Source organism: Desmodus rotundus, chromosome X (genome assembly GCF_022682495.2).
Source record: "Desmodus rotundus isolate HL8 chromosome X, HLdesRot8A.1, whole genome shotgun sequence".
NCBI lineage: Eukaryota > Metazoa > Chordata > Mammalia > Chiroptera > Phyllostomidae > Desmodus > Desmodus rotundus.
The window spans coordinates 81297861-81317454 of record NC_071400.1 but is presented as its reverse complement, the minus strand read 5'-3'; the positions used below and the strand labels follow the sequence as shown (position 1 = coordinate 81317454).

The 19594-nt window shown below is 40.4% G+C and overlaps 1 protein-coding gene across 5 annotated transcripts in view; it reads right to left on the bottom strand.

The window, feature by feature from the left end:
• The window catches only part of DMD (dystrophin), a 1965474-nt gene that overhangs the window by 650061 nt on the left and 1295819 nt on the right, over positions 1–19594 (bottom strand). For all 5 annotated transcript variants that reach the window (XM_053917632.1, XM_053917633.2, XM_053917631.1 and 2 more), the window contains one exon: positions 4835–4936. In XM_053917632.1, coding sequence (XP_053773607.1) covers positions 4835–4936 — 102 coding nt within the window. The remainder of the gene's footprint in view (positions 1–4834; positions 4937–19594) is intronic.

Sequence of the window (19594 nt, the reverse complement as noted above, 5' to 3'; positions counted from 1 at the left end):
ACTGGGAGAAAAAAAACAGCTTAATCTAGTTAATTAACAACAAAACAGCTGGGAAAATGAAACATCCCTGGTTGTGATTGACTGTAATTGAAAATGACTGATGATGCTGTCAGTTTGCAGCTTCTATTGGAGGCAACGATGCCTGGAAGGTTGTAACTGCTCTCTTGACCATTTGTCTATAGCAATTACTTTGTGTTTCAGGTTGGGGTGGAACCCTTCAGCCAAATACAGACGGATCCAAACACCTTACTGTGTCTATTACATTTAAAAAGAATTCAGGAATAGCCATGAAATATATTTTTGGATTCATGTTAGCAATATTTTTATAATAATCAAAAAAGTTAGCAAAGCCAACCAGCTGATTTCACCTTCTCACTTCAGCAAGTCACCAAGACATTTAAAAGTTCATTAATGCTCTCAGTTCTAAAAGATGCTAGTATTTTGAAATACTTTGATCTGTTCAAAGTTTAACAGAAAGAGTAGTGTCCCAAGTTAAAGAACGAGTAGGGAGAGAAGAAAATGCCATCTAAATGTTTAAGGTCAAAAGAGAGTTAAAGAAAACAATGTTAAAAACCAAGAACTAATGTCTTATTGTTTTGTATTTGCCAGTATTATTGCTGCCGTGGCAGTTGTGTTTGTCGGTTTTTAACTGCTAAACTGGGTGCTGCTGAGGACCTCGTCATTAATTTGTAGAAAATGAAACATATTAAAAATGATTGCATGAACAGCATCATTGTAAAACACAATTACCAAGGGCACAACTTAAGCAAAATGTGAAACAATTTAACTTATTCAACAAGTTTTCAACAATTTTTGATGCTAAGATGAAGGAACGATTTACAAATCAGATGAGATAAAATTGTGTGTATGTAGGAGGGAGGGAGAGAGGAGGGGGAGGGGGGAGAGAAGAGGGAGAAGAGGGGGAAAGAAGAGGGGGAGAGAGGGAGAGTGGAAGGGGGAGATGGGGAGAGTGGAGGGGAGGGGGGAGAGAGGAGGGGGAGGGGTAGAAAGGAGGGGGGGGAGAGGGGGAGACAGGAGGGGAAGAGGGGAGAGGGGGAGAAGGGAGGAGGTGGGAAGAGAGGAGGAAGGGTGGAAAGAGAGGGGGAAGGAAAGCAAAACAATGAAACTTATATCTTCAATCACACTATTCTAAGATTTTACCATCTTTGAAAATTAAAGAAATCTTAGATAAGTTGATGAAGTGAAAAAAAATAACAACTAAACATAGATGAGCCCGGCTCTCAAGTAGGAGTCAGCTTGGGAGGCGAGTGCAGGAGCTGAACAGACAGGCTGTCTGCTGCAGAACGTGGAGGTGCCAATAGACAGTTAATTTCCTAAGCAACAGAATCATCCTCTGATGTGTCCTTAATTAAAATGTCTGCAAGCCGAGGACATATAATTATCCATTTAAATACTCAATCTTATGCATATACCATGCAGGATTTTCATTTTCTTTTTTAAGAATATCACTTTCTTCTTCATAATTATTATAGTTTCTAAATGTACCTACTCCCCCCCCCCCACAAGAAAGCAAACTTCTTTCATGAAAATGTTCCACAGGCTATTGGGACCCTTTTCCTTTCTATTGAGGGGTGAGAACCTGGACAGTTAAGGGGAAGAGGCATTAGGAACAGCACAATTTAAAAATTTTGATATAGCAAAATGAAGTCGAAAACAGGCCTTGTTGATGTACTAACAGAGCAATGGACCACTCTTCAGAAAAATCATCTATAACTTTAAAAAGAAGTTATTCGTCCTGGCTTGTCTGGCTCAGTGGATTGAATGCGGCCTGTGAACCAAAGGGTCAGTGGTTCGATTCCCAGTCAGGGCAGATGCCTGGGTTGTGGACCAGGTCCCCAGTAGGGGGTGAGTGAGAGGCAACCACACATTGTTGTTTCTTGCCTTCTGTTTCTCCCTCCCTTCTCCTCTCTAAAAATAAATAAAATAAAATAAAAGAAGTTTTTGATCTATGCAGATTTAAATAGTCCCCGCAGCAGCCTTGTATTGCTGGGCTCCAAGTTCTGAACTATGAAGTCATTTTTGAGCCTCTAGTGTTTGTCGCTATCACAACCCCCAGCTAATTTTCAGGTGTTTTCAAGGCCATGGCTTAGAGCAAAGGTTGCACGTGAATCAACTATTTCTCCACAGCTCCAGCATCAATCTTGCTCGTTTATCACTATCAGCCTGATATGTTTAATCTTCTCCAAACCTAAGGGATAAATGGTAGAACAGGAATGAGTTTTACTTAAGTTCTGCTTCTCCCAAATGAGCTGACTTGAGAGGAAATGGGGATGGAGAAATGGAGGAAAGAAAAGAAAAGAAAAGAAAAGAAAAGAAAGGAAAAGAAAAGAAAAGAAAAGAAAAGAAAGAAAAAGAGGTGAGGAAGGAAGGAACGGAGGAAGAAAGGGAGGGAGGGAGGGAAGCAGAAAGGGAGGAAGGGAGGGAGGGAGGGAGGGAGGAAGGAAGGAAAATTCTGGCTTTGCAGAATGGTTTTAAGGGATACGAAAGAGAGGGAAGGTTAACACATCACTGCTTTCTCTGATTTGGGAAAGGTGATTCCCTTGTCACACTGTCAATGCAGCAGCTGTGGTACGTTAGGGTCAATGCCTGGATTGTTTACATGCACTGAAGACAAAACAAGCCAGTCAGACAAAGACAAATACCATATGATCTCACTTGTAAGTGGAATCTACTACAAAAATAAGCTAACAAACAAAATAGAAACAGAGTTATAGTACAGAGAACAGACTGACGGCTGTCAGAGGGGAGCGTGTTGGGGGAAAAGGAAGGAAGGAAGGGAGGGAGGAAACCTCATAGACACAGACAGCAGTACGGTGATGACCAGAGGGAAGGGGGTGGGGGAGGTGGAAGAGGGTAAAGGGGGTAAATGGCGATACAAGGAGACATGACTTCAGTTGGTGAACACACAATACAGTGTACAGATGATGTATTATATAGAATTGTAACCTGAAACCTATATAATTTTATTAACCAATGTCACCCCAATAAATTCAATAAAAAATTAAAATTAAAAAAATTTTCTCACTGACTTTCAATTAAGACTTTCCTCTGTTTTTTTTTTTTTTTTTTTTAAATAAAGGCACAAAAGTAGAAGCCAATTTAAATACACATTTGTAATCTGTAACAATTCTACCAAAACCCACATAACATCTTTGAGGATCAAACAAGAATAGACAGATTGGACTATGAAGTGGTCCATCTGTCTGCTCCAGTGCTTGCTATGGTAGCCACTCTGTTAACCAAGAAAGGTGGCTGCCAGCGGACTGGCTCAGCTTACAGCATCAACAGAGACTCTCCCATCAGCTGCTTTCAGGCCCTTCTCTAGGTCTCTAATCTAAATACGGACACACATTGTTAGTCCCTGGAAATTATCACATCGGTCCTGGCTGCTGTGGCTCAGTGGCTTGAGTGCCAGACTGCGAACCAAAGGGTCTCTGGTTCGATTCCCAGTCAGGGCACATGTCTGGGTTGCAGGCCAGGTCCCTAGTAGGGGGTGCACAAGAGGTAACCACACATTGATGTTTCTTTCCCCCTCTCTCTCCCTTCCCCTTTCTCTAAAAATAAAGAAATAAAATCTTATAAAAAAATAAAAAAGAAACGATCCCATCAGGCTTGGAACTGGATGCAAATTGTCATTATTCTTTCAGATGTTAGGAAGGAGGCAATGTATTCCTCCATAAATGCCTATGGGGCTATCTACAGAAACAGGGGCCTTTCAGCATCTGGCATTTGGACATTCTATTGAGGCTAAAACTATCTAAAGAAAAGCCCCTCGTAAACGGTAAGGAAAACAAAGAATGTTCTAGAAATGAAGCTGGGGCCTAGCATAAGCAGTGACCTTAGAGGCAGAGTGCAAGTCATGGGAATATAGTTTGCGAGGACAAACCAGTTCTGTATAATGAGGGTATTGACCTGCGCTGTCTCGGAGCAGGCTTAAATGTGAGCGTCAGACTCCCTAAATCTCCGCTTGCAACATTAGCTAGAGAAACCAGGGCTGATCAATAACACAGACACCATTACAGGCTCAAGGGAACCTTCATCAGAATGGGAGCCCTTATCATCTGGGCGAGATACAGGAAATAAGGTAACCTGCACCTCACGTTTATCTGTCACTGGGCTCTCCTTTGCAAATGGAAACCACCGCTTCGCTATTTCTGAAAACCGAGCTGGCTTTCCGTCCCGCCCCTCCTGCAACAGCCCGTGCATAAACGTGTCCTAGGCTTCACCATGCACACGGGGAAAGGACAGAAGCAGAAACCTTTCTCCCAGGTCAGCTTTTTCACCAAAGAGAGAAGCCAGTACATGACATTTCACTACAAAGTTCTTGGCCCAATGAAAGTACTGAAGCCTGAATGCCGATTCCTCTTTCATAAGAAAGAACAACAGAGAAAAGAAAGGTCACGGACCATATTCTGATTCTTTACAGCTGTTGGAGACAGACAGTAAGATGCAGGAGCTTGATTTGAATTAAGGCAAACAATATGAAAAGCATCAAGGCTGGCAAGCAAAGCAATAAAGCCTCAAAGAATTTAATCTACCTTGAAGGTGGGACTACTTTCTGTATTGATGGCAGCACACCAGGACGGCAACGATTCCTTTCATGCAATGCCTAGATAATAGCCTAAAGATCACAACATATAAACAGGATAGGTTGATCAAAAAGACAGCTCTGCCTCTGTTAGTGTGGTATGGCCGATATTTCTCTACAAGTTATTTCATTGATTATAAATAGACCACGTCCATGGCAAATGTACGGCAGGGGAAGAATAACCCATTATGAGGCAATGGATATTGCTAGAGGTTGCTTCATTACCTTCACAGGCTGAGTGGCTGGTTTTTCCTTGTACAAATGCTGCCCTTTAGACAAAATCCCTTCCACATCCGGTTGTTTAGCCTGAACTGCTACTTCAGTTTCCTGGAGAAAAGAACACATACAGTGCAGATTAACTTCACAGTTAGCGATAAAATTACTAAATGTAACTATACCCTCGGAGACTCCACATGCGTTGCAGATCAATTTCTGCACAGCACATGGGGCACAAAGAGCAGCTTCAACTGCAGAGAAAAGAAATAGAGGTCTTTGTGAAACACACTAAAGTTTTAGAAATGCACCCCAAATCTCCTTAAATTATAACATAATACTACTACAGAGAAAGACACTTTGTTTTTGTCAAAAGAGTAAAATGCAATAATTAAAAGGACAATTTATAAGTAGGATTGATAGGGATAAACACTCTTGTTCGTGTCAATAATCTCAGTAATCCTAACGTTCATTTTTGTTTACAAAGTTCTTAGTTTAACAGAATTCTCTTTGGGGCTTGGGATCCAACATTCTGTTTTGAAGTAGAAACCAAATAATTCTTTCCACATCACTGTCAAAATTAGTAAGTTTCTTTCCAAAGAGGAAACACTTGAAGCACAGTACCAAGGTTTATTAATTATTAAGCAGTTGAATGGAATAAACCTTCTCAGAAGTGGTTAAATCATTCTGGAGAAGACTGAAGTATGACAAAAAAAAAAAAATCCTCTCTAGATGTACAACTGTAAGTGCTTTGTTACTGGCTTCTGTCTAGCTCTCCTGAAGAGAGAACAAAGGAAATGTGCATAAATTGTAGGTGAAGGAACTGAAGTTACATATTACAGAAGACTTTTTGGATGGAACACTTGTTAAACACTAGGATGGAGTATCGATTAATCAATGTCAGGCATCAGTCAGGGCTCCGGCAACCTTCCCCTGATAGCAGCTCCTGATTAAGCCGTATCTCTTCCTCCCTCTCCTACCCTGAAGCCTCCCAGCCCTGCTGCACGTACGTGTCTTCATGCCACTGTTTTCTTTATATATTGGGTTTGTGCCTCTTCTCTCAGCTCATCAGAGCTGGGCATCCTTTGAACGCAAATTACTGTAATCTTATATGACACAGTTGCGTGTCTTGCAACTTCTGGGTGCTCAGCACACGCTCCTAAGATGGATTATTTCTTCAGCTCTGATTATAACAAATACCAGTGGGAGGTAGGCACCTTGGTTAAAAAAGTGTCCATAGCATGAAGACTAACCCTGTGCGTTAATGGGTAAGTGTGCAAAACACACACACATGCATACACACCAATATTACAATAATAATGGAAGGAATGGACTTAAAAGTGTTCATTCATTCTTTAGAATAAAAAATTCTAAAAGTGATTTTTTAAAAGATTTTATTTATTTATTTTTTGAGCGAGAAGAAGGGAGGGAGAAAGAGAGGGAGAGAAACATCAATGTGTGGTTGCCTCTCGCACACTCCCCAGTGGGGACCTGGCCCACAACCCAGGCATGTGCCCTAGACTGGGAATCGAACCTGTGACCCTTTGGTTCTCAGGCCCATGCTCAATCCACTGAGCCACACCAGCCATGGCATAAAAGTGATTTTAAAAAATCTTGCATAATTGTAAGAAGGTTGAATTCAGAGTGTACTTTGTGAGGGTTGAATATTTCTTCCTTTCTTTAAAATTGTTTATAGGTGTACCCACTGGAAATTTTATACCTGCAGAGAATGACCACAAATGGTCAATAATTTTACCAGTGCCTCTCATATGCAGCCAAACGATAGACACTAACACCTTTCTCTCCCTGCCCCTGGTCTTCCATTGCAGATGAATAGTTCCAAACATCAGAAAGAACTGACGCTACTATTCACGAGGCACCGGTACATAGACAGGGATAGGAGACTGCATTTGCTAGTACAAGGAATTCTTTTAGGAAATGAACATACAAATCTTAATGTGAGACATTTTCATTTGCAAATGAACAGAAACAGCAACAAGGCTGATGTTAGGACAACCCAGATATGACTTAGAGCTGGGAGTTCTAAGCAGGTGCTTGCCAGGCGGACTGAGAAAAAGGTGGCATGCCACGGGGAATGTCCATGTTTCGCACCTGCAGAAAGTAAAGTATTCCTTCAGGCCATCAAATCAGCCCTAGATTTAGTCCTTGGATGAATGAGCTTTGCAAAGTCACTTCATGCCTCTCTATAGAAATGCTGCCTATCAGCGTGTACTTTCATCAGTACAATTGCCAGCTCTTCATTGTTCAATGAAATAATGAAGAGGTGAAGTGCCTGGATTTACAGCTGGTCCTACAGAAACAGAGCAATGAGTGAGAGAAACCACGTCTATCTCTAAGGTATTTGTGGTTCCTTCTCCTTAGCACGTTGTGGAGAACTAGATCTCTAACTGCACGCACCTTTGAAAAATCACTTTATGGAGTGAGTGAGGTCAGTTGGAGAAATCATTTTAAAGATAGATTCCTCCAACTGACCTCACTACATTTATTCACAGTTTGAATTTATTAGTTAAAAAATAGAGGACACATGGACAATAATGGGGGGGGTTAAACAGGGGAGGGAGGTGAAGAGGGCTGGGGTGTTGGGCTGGGGTGGGGGGAAAGGGCAGAAAACTGTACTTGAACAACAATGAGAAAAATTTAAAAAACAGATCAGTTATTCAGGGTCAAATTTTGCTTGAAGGGTCAACTGTAGTACAAATATTCTCAAAATATATATTCTCTAGCATAGTTTTCTTAACTTAGTATGAGAAAAATACATTCTAAAAAGCTTACAATTATCCTCAAAAAATGGAAGTGAACATAAAATAAATTACAAATTTTTCATAGCCATCTATGCGATCAACGCTTCACATGGAAAATCAAAAAGCAAAGCAAAACCAACCAACCACCCACCCCAAACCCCCGAGCCCACCTACACAACTAGGCAAAGATAGGAAAATTCTACAATCCCTAGCTGTGCCGAAAACGCTGACGCACTGCTATGACATTAACCGCTGCAGTAATATTAATAGAGTCGTGAAAAGTTTGCCTTGTGACGAACATTGTGTGTTTCGTACATTTTTGCCCTCATACTTACATTCCTACCAAAAGGGTGTTATCTGATTTTACAGATGCCAGAACTGAGGGATATTGAGCCAATTTGCCCAAGGCCACCTAGCTGGCCAATGGCGGAGTCCGGATTACCATCGGGAAGTATGCCACTAAACCACACTCTTTCCTTACTCTGCTGCGCACAGTGCGTCTGTGGGCATGTGCTCCAGCTGGCGGTCGTATTTCCTCATATGTTAATTTTTCTCCTCTTTAACTCAAAACATTCTACGACATCCTTCCAGGGTGTAGTTGGGGGAAAACACTGTCTCTTCCCACAGAAAAGGAAAGAAATTCTTACATAGCCTTGAAAATGTTCCATGGGTGTATTCGAGTGGGTTTATGATTGCCACACGGATGACATCCGGGTCAGAGAATTGGTCTGAGTAACCCTCTTGTTTCACCAATGGCCTCACATCTTTATATGATTCAAGATAAGGGAAAGGCAGTCACCACTACAATGGAAACATAGCTAATTATAGTGGCCAGTCTTTGTCAGGAGAAAGTATTTGACTTCAAAGAATATTCAGACCAGAAAGTCTTTGTGGGATTTCAACCAAAAAAAAAAAATCTCACTTCTAATAACAGAACATTTCCATGTAGGTATTTTCCCCCTGCCTTACTGTTGATACATCCCCAGCCCTGTAAGCGTATGCACCGGGGGTAAGACTAGAGGCTTATTTTCACCGTAGTACAATACTGACAGTTTACTACCATCGCATGCATACGTTTAAGAAAGCGATTTTTTATTAATTATGTAATAGGGAATAAGCCTTCATTAATACTCACTAGCAGAATATCAGGGTATATTTTTAAATTCAGCCCTGATGGGCTCTTTGTAACTCTCTCAGCACCTTCAGGGCTGCTTATTTCTGATTAAACGGCACCACTCGCATCGGGAAGCCGGCAGCCTGTCAGGCAGCGAAGCCATGGCTACTGATGACAACACACCGAACATCGCCTCTCAGGATGAGAGTAAAGACTCACATGCATATTAATGTGTACTTGTATTTTTTAAGAATTGATTCCTTCAATATCATCTTTGTAATTCAATATTAAGCTGATTGTATGAGTTTTTACTAGAAAGTTGATGTTTCTAATGATCTTTGCCTTGTTTTTTTTTCCTTATTTTAAATTTATGTATACTTCCATCATTTTACCTATGTTAAATATGTGAAATATATATGTATATGTGTGTGTGTATATACATCTGTATCACAAAAATAAAGAGAATATGAATAGCCTTTGCTTGTATGTTCCAACATTTGTTCATCCATGTATTCCCTTGACAAACATTTACTGAGTATTTGCTACATTTCAAAATCTTGGCTAGAAACTGCAAATACTACCAGGCATAAGGTAACCCCTTCTGAAGGCTACGAACAACCACATATTAAACTTAGAGTACAATGGCTATAACCACCAGCAAAGGGTAATGTAAAGTGGGCCCAGAGAAGGAACTGATCAGTTCTGTGTTCGAAGGACAAGCAGGTAGGGACAGACCTTGTGGGGAAAGGAAGGGTTGAGCGAAGGCTTGGAACAGAAGCAGCTCATACCCCTCGTTGAAAAAGGGACGGATGGTGGAAGGAATTGCAAGAGTGAGTCTGAATTATGTAAGACAGGAACCAGAGGCAGCACGAAGATCTCACGTTGGGGAGTGGGAAGAAAGGGTGCAAGAGCGGAAGGCAGGAACCAGAGAAAGATGGTATACTTATAAACCATCTTTTATAAGTATACCAGCCTTAGGACCTTAGCGGAGAAGCCAGAGAAAGGTTTTAAACAAGGGAATGACAATTTGTATTCTAATTGATATTCTAAAAATGGATATATATACACATACACATACACACATATATATACACACATACACACATATATTAACTTACAAATATAATAGAGAGATAGAAATGATTCACTACTAATGCATGGTTTCCCACTCATCTCTCAACGAGTTGTGTGGGTGCTGATGAAAAACAAAACTCAAGATAAAAATGACAACTTTTTCATTAACAAACTAAGTGCTCATTAACTAACTTTACTTATCTGTAAAGAGTATTTCCTACCATTTGTGGCTATTTTGTCGATAACCACAATCCATAGTTTTTCTATCAAATCTAAGATACCATGTGCTGTAAGGACTGCTCCTATTTTATGAACTGCTAAGAAAGTTAAAAAAAAAACCAATTAGACTTTGTAGATGCTACATTTCAGGGTATATCTCAACTTTAGAGATGTTGAAATGCAAAAACAAACGCATTTTTGAATCAATTAGATTCTAAAATATTTGTGAATACCATGGTTTATTAGTTTATTATTTCTCATGGGCTTGGTGAACATATCTGTCCTGTGGGTGAATATACTTTCCTCACATCAACCTTGGGCTTGACCATGTGTCTCACTTTGCTCACTGAACTGTGGGAAAAAGAGACTGTATGACATCTCTGAGCTGGGTCTTCTAGAGCAATTCAAGATTTTCTAGTACATCTACTTCCTGTCTTCCACCATGAAAGAATGATGTACCATGTAGAAGTTGCTTTTTTACTCTGGGTTCTGGAATAAGACATTTGGAGCAGATCCACAGTCTAGAACAGGGGTGTGAAACTCATTTTCACCCGGGACCACATCAGCTTAGCAGTTGCCTTCAAAGGGCCAAATGCAATTTTAGGACCATATAAGGACTGTAACTACTCCTTAGCTAGGGGCTAGGGGCTAGGGGCAAGGAGCTCAGCACTGCCACCAGGTAGAAACAAGGTGGAGGGCTTGATTCAGCCCCCAGGTCTTGTGTTTGCCACCTGTGCTCTAGAATGAGAAAACTTGAACTTGACTCACAGTACAGAGAAAGCTGCAGCTGATCTGCATGAGTCAATAATATATGTTATTATAAGTCACAGGGATTTGGGGATTGTTTGTTACTGCAGCAACAGCTGACAATTACAGTGTTACAGTAAAACAAACGAGCAAGCAATCAATAAAAAACAAAATATATGGCTTTCTGGGATGACAAAAACAAAGTAAGCCTTTAAAATAAAAGTGCCCTGGTCACATCTATTGACTGCATGTCTCTTATTCCCCATACAAACCATTTGCTAAGAAGGGCGGCAAGAAACCAGAGATGAAATGGAATCAATACTGTGTTACAGCCTGACTTCTCTGGCCTGGGTTGTCAAGCGAACTCTGACAAATGAAGGCTGATGGATGGAAAAACACAACATTGTGCAGTTCAGTTTCCTTCTTTCTCCTCATGCTGGGTGACTGTAGGGTTTGTTTTTTTTTTTTAAATCTACAATTAGGCTCGCTAGGCCACAGCAACATAGCTCTCCTTCACCGTAACTGCATGCTGTTAAGTATGTGCCAAGCTGACTGACGAAGAACGACAGGCTCTCTCTTTCTTGTCTGAGCTAATCGAGGGCATCCCACCAAAGGGAGGTTCTTTTTCCCTGACCCAGAGGGGTATGGATTTCAAACAACTGAATCTGTCCAGATACACAAGGTATAATGCAGTATTGATTTTTAAAGTGGCAGGTGTTCTGAAACCAAGAAGATATAATCTACCCAGGTACTCAGAGTGGACAGAGGTGTGCCCATCAAGTGCTGAGGCTGCTAGCCTCTCTTACAAGCCCCCTACTCGTACAGAAGGGGTTTCAAAGTCTTATTGGCAGAATTCTTTTTGCAAACGAAATCTTGCTCCCTCAAGCGCCCCCACATCTTAAGTCACTCAGTAAATATTTACTGAAGAACACCTATTATGTTGTAAATACTATTTCGGGTACCGGATACGTAACTGTGAATAAAACAGACAAAAATGTTTCTGTTCTTGTGACACTTACACTCCAATGGGGACAGTGGGCAATAAAATGGAAATTACGATATATCGGAGGATGGAAAGTGCTAAAGAGGAAAAAAAAAAAGCATCAGGCAGGGATAGGAGACACATGTGTGAGGTGTGAGATGACGGGAGGTGGACACCTGGCAAATAACCTCAAGGCTCGCTGAGAAGGTGACATTCGAATAAAGACCAGGAGGAAGTGAGGGAATGAATCAAGCAGCTATTTCAGGGAAGAACAAGCCATGCAGAGGAGAAAGACAGTGCAAAGGCCCTGGGGCAGGAGTGTGTCTTGCATGTTCAATTTAGCACAAAATAAGAAAGCCTGATGAGAGGAGCCTAGTGAGCAAGGAGAGAGTAGCAAGAAGCAAACCAGAGAGTTGGGAGGGTAGATCATGACAGGCAACTGTGTGAGGTCCCTGGCCATTACTGAGTGAGACTGAGAACCAGAAGAAGGTTTGCAGCAGAGGAGCACTGTGAGCTGACTTATTTTTTAATAGCTCACTCTGGCTGATGTGTTAAGATCAGACTAAATAAATGTAAAGGACAGATAGCAATTATAAGCCGATTCCCAAGGGGGTTAGTTAAATTTACATTGCTTGGAGGGAGGTACTTGTTCGAGTTAACCTAATGCATTTACTCTGAAAATCTTTATACAAAGTAAATTTCTAATCTGGTTTAAAGGCAACACAAGACATTGCTTTAGGAAGAGTCATTTATACCCTGGCTGATGTGGCTCAGTTGGTTGGAACATCATCCCATAACCTGAAGGGTTGTGGGTTCAATTCCCAGTCAGGGCACATGCTTGGGTTACAGGTTCACTCCTCAGCCTGGGCTCATGAGAGAGGCAACCAGCTGATGTTACTCTCTCACATTGATGTCTGTCTGTCTGTCTGTCTCTCTCATCAATGAGCGTGTCCTCAGGTGAGGATCAAAAAAAAAATGGAAGAGTCATTTATTGAAACTGGTGCTTCCCAGGCTTTACAACATTCCCAAGCCTTAGTGGTGAGGGGGGTGAGCTCCTGAGCCTGGCTCTCTAGTTCTGTCAGGACTTGATTATTTGCAACAGAAATCATATGGTCCATAAATTCTCAAATATATTCTAAAACCTTTGTTCTCTGGCCCTTTAGAGAAAAAGCTAGCCAACTGCTGATCTAGAAAAATGTTTGGGATTGTGGTTCTGAAAACCTTCAGGTACACAGAGAAATTACTCAGGCACTTATTTTTATAGCTGAAATATGAGAAGCCTATTTTGCCTTTTCCTTCCTTACACAGACTCATAGAGACAGTCTAACAGCTTAGTTAGACTGTAGAGTGGAGCTCAACAAAGATTTTCTGTAAGGGGTCACATAGTAAATATTTAGGCTCTGTCCACCATATGCTTCCCGTTGGATCTGAATTCTGCCATTGGAGTGTGGAAGCAAAACAAACAAACGAGCGTGGTTGTGTTCCAATAATACCTTATTCACAAAAGCAGGTGGCAGATAGAATTTGGCCTGTGGACTGAAGTTTGCTGACTCCTGCTTTAGTGTATTACAGTGTTGTTGGAAGTTACCAGACAGGAGACACAAACATCCCAGTTCTAGGCTTATTCATTCACCAGTTGGGGCAAGTCACTTAAAGGCTGTGAATTTCAGTATCCTTCATTATGAAATGAGCAAAAATGACAGATATGATTGTGGATAAAGGGTTCACAACTTATTTTGCCCCTCTGCATGAGAATTTGACCTTCGAAGACACCTCTGGCTATCTTCTCCCTGGAAACCTGAGTTGAAATGTTGAAATGTCCACTGTGTTGGTAGGCACCATTGCTTGAGCATTAAAAAAAAAGGGGGGGGCAGATTGGTAAATTATATCTGGTTTAGGAGTTCTATGGATGAACTTCTAATGAGGAGTTCTATGGATGAACTTCTAATGTCTAGTGGAAAGCCATCATTTTGGGGGATGCTCTGAGTATAGTAACTCTTGTAACTGAGCATGTACCTTTCACAGATCTTGGAAATTCAACCTAAGACATTGATTGACTCTTGGGGCATTTGGGAGCGAACCGATGCTGTGAAGAGAACAGCGCTAGGGTGGCGCTGTGAGTGTCTCAGAGACTGCTTTTGAATCCCACCTTCCCGGGAAGCAGTGCTTCTGTCCCTGTATCCTTCTAAGTGAATTTGAAGCCGAATGTGGTTAATGGCAGGCTTGTTCACTTGCACCTAAGCAAAGAAGATTCGCCAGCGGGCTTTACAATCGCAATGTCTAAGGCCCACGTTGTGTTTCCACAGAGTAACTGCTCTGAAGCTGGACCACGTTTTATAAATGATGGTGTGTCAAGAGTCTAATTTGCAGCACTTTTTTCTTAGTGGCAGATAAAATAATGATGCATATTCTAATCAATGGCATCTTAGAAACCATGAAATATGGTATGTGGCCACGATAGTCACAGTAAGTAAGGATGAAATAAGTTAGTAAATGCAAAGGGGACCCTACCTGCTACCATTTATTGAGAACTTACTAAGTATAAACATTGTGCTAACATAAATTTTAGTTAATCTCACTCAATTTCCACTGAAGAGCCTTTTAGCAGATGTTATTATCACTTTTTGTATTGACAAAAACAAACAAACAAAAAACTAGAGTGAGGAGAGATTAGGGATCTTGCCTAAGACACAAGATAACAAGTGGTAGATGTGAGATTTGAACCCCGGTCTGTCTGATGCATATCTTGAATACTTAATTACTACACTATAGGTTCTATGGATTTGCTTAAGTATGCTGCGTAGATACAATCAGATTTTGTTAGATGAATCACAGGTCTTAGAACCAGAACAAAGTAGTTTTGATAACATGTAATTTTAGCTTAAATCAGGAGTGTTCAACCTCAGGACTACTGACATTTTGGTGTGGATAATGTTTTGTATGGGGGCTGCTCTGTGTGTGGAAGCATGTTTTGCAGTGTCCCTGGTCACTAGTCACACGCTGCCGGTAGCACTTCCTCCACCCTCAGGGGTGACAATTAAAAATATCTCCAGACACTGACAAATGCACCGGGAGAATAAAATCACCCCTGGATGAGAAGCCCTGAATTAATGAATGTATGAATGAAGAAATGAAAGAGTGCCTATCTTTCCATGGCCTACATCAGCACTGTACATGACAGAGTATAATTTAATAAAATACTTTTCTATCCTTTTTCTTGTATAGAGCATTGTTTACAATGCCATCTGTTTCCATTTTCCCCCCCCAGATGGACGGCCTTGCACAGCATGACTCTTAAACTACATTTGAATGTGGGTCTGATGGACTCCAACCATGGCACGTTCCCGTTTCTGGCCGAATCATTTCTAAGAACACTGCTGCAAATACCCCAAAGGGATTAAGGAATGCAGGGGAGTCTATGGAATAGAGAGGCATGGATAACAGAAAGTAATTTTGCCATGTCACTGAAGAACCTTTTTCTTGCTTTGCACATTTATCTTGGCCTGTGCTATTTCCATCATTTTCAACCAGTATGGCACAGCTTTAATTCATTATCCATGAGGTAACTAGACATAGGTCTTGAAGTCTTGATAGAGCGTATTTAGCAACGTAAGTATTATTAAACATTAGCAGTTTCTTTTTAAAACATAAAACAGCAGTTAGGGTACTGTGTTTTGCGGACTATAAGGCGCACCAGATGATAAGACATACCTAGGTTTTAGAGGAGGAAAATAGGGAAAAAACCTCACTCCACCGCTGCCCCCCATGAGCCAGGTAAGCTACTTTTGGACTATAAGACGCACCCTCATTTTCCTCCCAAATTGAGGAGTGGGGGGTGCATCTTACAGTCCGAAAAATACGGTAATTGTTATTAAAAGCAAAGAAAAAAGCAGTTCAAGTTTGGCCTCATGATTGACGCACACTTCAAATCAAATTAAAGATGCTTTGTTTTTTTACTATTAAGTGCTGTACCAAAATTATAGTCATTTATCCAAACAACTCTAAATTCTTCCGCAACTTGTCAACTCAAGCGATCAAACGGGTACTGAATTAAACTTGCGGTTTTTGAAAAAAGCAACAAAAGGAATCTGAGGCTTCTCTTCCGAAGAGCTTTTCCTTGAACATGTATTGTAAATAAAGCAAACACGAGAGTTTCTGAAATCAAGGGAAAGGACACATGACTGAATAAAGCCCTTTCTTTGGTTAACATAACATGTCAGTCTTCCTCTTGCGTGTAAGGTCTTCATCAGGCCTGCCATACTTAATTTCTGTACTGTAACTCTGTAATTTCTACCACACTAGCTAAGTCAACATTTTCATGGGTGTCCTCTAAAGTCAATGATAACATTTTGGATAAGGAAGCGTGGACCCGTAGTTTCGATGAATACAGCTGCTAAAATCCAGAATATACAGAGAATTCACATCAATCTGTAGAAGAAAGCAAACACTCCAATAGAAATCCTGCAAACTACCTGAAGCGGCAACTCATACAAGGAAAACGGAATGGCTAACACACCCGGAAATCTGTTCAACTGGGGATATGCAAATTCAACCAATACATTGATGCCATTTTCTGTTGCTGGGGAAATGTAATTTACCAGATATGATAAACACGTCACTATTCCGAGTCAGCCATTGTACTTGCAGGTATCATCGCACGGGTTTATGAGGAGACCTACAAGGGCTGCACTTTCAGCATTGTTTCCAATAGTGAGAAATGGGAAAAACCACCTAATGTTTACTCATCCCTAATCTCATAGCCCTGCTGATTGTTTTGTGGCTATTCAAATCAGAAATACTTTGAACAGATCACTTCTCCATTCTAAAGCCACTTTAAATTGTTGTTCTCATTTTATAGAATTTTTGTTGTTCTCAAAAACTCTATTTAACTTATTTAGAAGCAAAGGCAATGTTTCTGTTCATCACTGACTCATTGAGGAACTAAAGATAGCGGAGAATAATGCCGTCTCTAACACCCGACTGCGAATACAATAGAATATACAATATAAAAGCTCAAAAAACATCCATTTAGTTTTGAGTTAAGCATACAAGTATATGGGTGTGTGTATATGTGCATAATTTTGCATTTCTTATCTCTCCAATTATGTCCATCACTAATACCATTACTATGCTAATACTAGGAGACATATTGTAATAAATGTTTGCATGAATTATTAATACTGTATTTCTTATCACTAATTTCAATGAGCAATTTAAAAGACAGAGATGCAGGTCTATATTTTCTCGACATGCTATTCACAAAAGTTCTTTGAAAATCTCGAAAACGAAAAGTATGCACACATGGCTTTGTAATTACATGGGTTCGTAAGTAAAATTTCCATTATATCCTACACATTGTTGAGTTCTTTCATATTGTGACTTTTGAATGCCTAACAGAATTATTAATTTTAAGAAAATCATTGCCATTTTAATGCCTAGCATGTTACACAGTCATCATCATAAGTGATTTTGAGTTTTTAAAGTTTAAAATTACAACTATTGTTAAAATAGTCCACGTTAAGTAATTACGGCTGTTTTTATTAACCATGTACTTTGTGCCTTCTTATGCTCAGTAATTGTTGAATATTCACTATGTCCAGAGGAGGCAACAAAGTGTTCAGAAGTTGGAAGCTATAGCTTTAGAAGTACTGGGCATACAAACTCTAACTTTCTAATATATGTGGTTTTGAAACTATAGAACAAATGCACTTACACTGGGTGATAATTCAGGTAATTTGCAACTAAGGTGTTTCTTTTTCAAAATATGTATCAGATGTATATTGAAGTATTTGGTATTCCAGATAGTATGCATAACTATCTCTCTGTATATATATATATTTCCCAATATGTAAATGAATGAGTCTGGTCACACTAATGCTACTGCTTAAAGAAGAGCCAGGAAGAAAGAGACGGCAGCAATATGTGGCAATTTGAAGGTACTTGGAATACAAAGGTGATTACAAAGTACAATGGACAAAACATAGTAATATCAGCCAATTTTGTCTATTAGATGAGAGGAGTACTTACATACCATAGAATTGTATTAGTTACATTTATAATAAACTCTATTTTCAATGACAGAAGTATAATAAGTGAAATATCAGGATATAGAACGGTATAATTAAGAGGAAATACCGCTGTGGCATTTCTAAGTAAATTTAGTGCACAAAGTTTGATTATGTCTTTGCTGAGAAGCATCATGTGACTTGTGATATATTTTCCCCATAATACATACAATCTAGGTTATTCTGAATCTGAAGAGTGGAATTTAAATTGGTATAAGTTTATGAGGGAGCAGTTGAACAGTAAAATTGCTTTACTTCAAATAAGTATACCTGAAAGTGGTCTTTTTAGTGTGAAATTATTTTGCTGTGTATTTGTCTTTTCCTCTCCTGTTGAAATAAATCACAGCGATTACGGCCATAGCTTCTCTTGTTTCTGTTTTTTCCACAATGTTCTCTCTGTAAACACCAAGCCCACACCCCTCCCTCCCAACAAATGTGTCGAGTGGCTTTATGTTGCTGTTATCCTTACCCATAATGATAGTCATACCTGCTTGAAGAGGTATCATAATGTTGTATTTAGAATTTTAAATGCTCTTCAGTGGTAACTCACAGATATTAAGAGTCCCTTCAGCAACCGATGTAGTTTAGTGTGCAGAGCATGGAATTTCGTGATGAAAATACAAGTTCACACATGAGATCAGCAGGGTAGACACTCAGCAGGCAGACAAGGGGTATTGCTGCAGAGACCAGAGGGTCAAGGACAGTACAGGGACCTGCATGGGGACCTTATATCGTGAATGCCGTGTAATTTTCCCTCACCTGTCAAACCGGATGTTATTCTACAGAGTAGCAGGGGGAGAGCAGGGAAACCTGAAAGACTGACCATTTATCCAAGAGATACTGACGCATATAAAGAGACTGGTAAAATTGTTTTAAGAGTGAGATTCTTGTTTTCTATAAATTTTATTTATTCATTAATATTTTTCAGAAAGAGGGGAAGGAAGGGAGAAAGAGAGGGAGAGAAACATTGATCAATTGCCTCTTGCATGCGCCCCGACCGAAGACCGAACCCACAAGCTAGGCATGTGCTCTGACTGGGAATCAAACCAGCGACCTTTTGCTTTGAAGGATGACACCCAACCCCCTGTACCACATGGGTCAGGGCAAGAATGAGGTTCTTCTTTCTCACTACCCAACATAGGAGAAGTTGATGGAGATGAGTGAGGAAGAAATGAAGAAGTGGCATCCGTGGGAATGGTTATCTGAGCCCAGGACATACCCATACAACTCCTCCTGCGTTTTTATTATCCGCATCGGTATCACCCGGGAACTGTATTTTAACAAGCTCCTCCGCTTATTTCCCCACACCAGTGATTGAGACGCGTGGCTCTGGAGAGCATACACTAGCACTGGGCATGCAAAAACGTCAACTCTAGCATTTGAATTCATTTCCATACCTATCTTCTGGATATAACATTTTTCCTTCAATCATACAGCTTTGGAATAAACAGCTTCACGGACACAGTTTTCTGAGACAGACAAGTAAGAAAGGGGGCTGTATTTTTTTTTTGAAGTTATGATTAGAAAAATAGTACTGTTTTCAGTGTTGCAATTTGCGAACGCACGGCGTTTCTGAATGTATCTGAAGTCTCAGCCTGTATCAACACTCACTGTCGGCAAGGGTGGTGACTTGCAAGTTCAAAACCTTCCTCATTTAAACTCCACTGTTTCTACCAAGTATTCTGCCTGCCAATCAAAGCCATCCCTTGGGCAATATAGTTGGTAGACCAGGTGGCCCACTCAGTCACTTTAAACAGAAGTTGTCTGAAAACCATTGGAAGTGTTCCCGTCTCTCTCCTCCACACATAC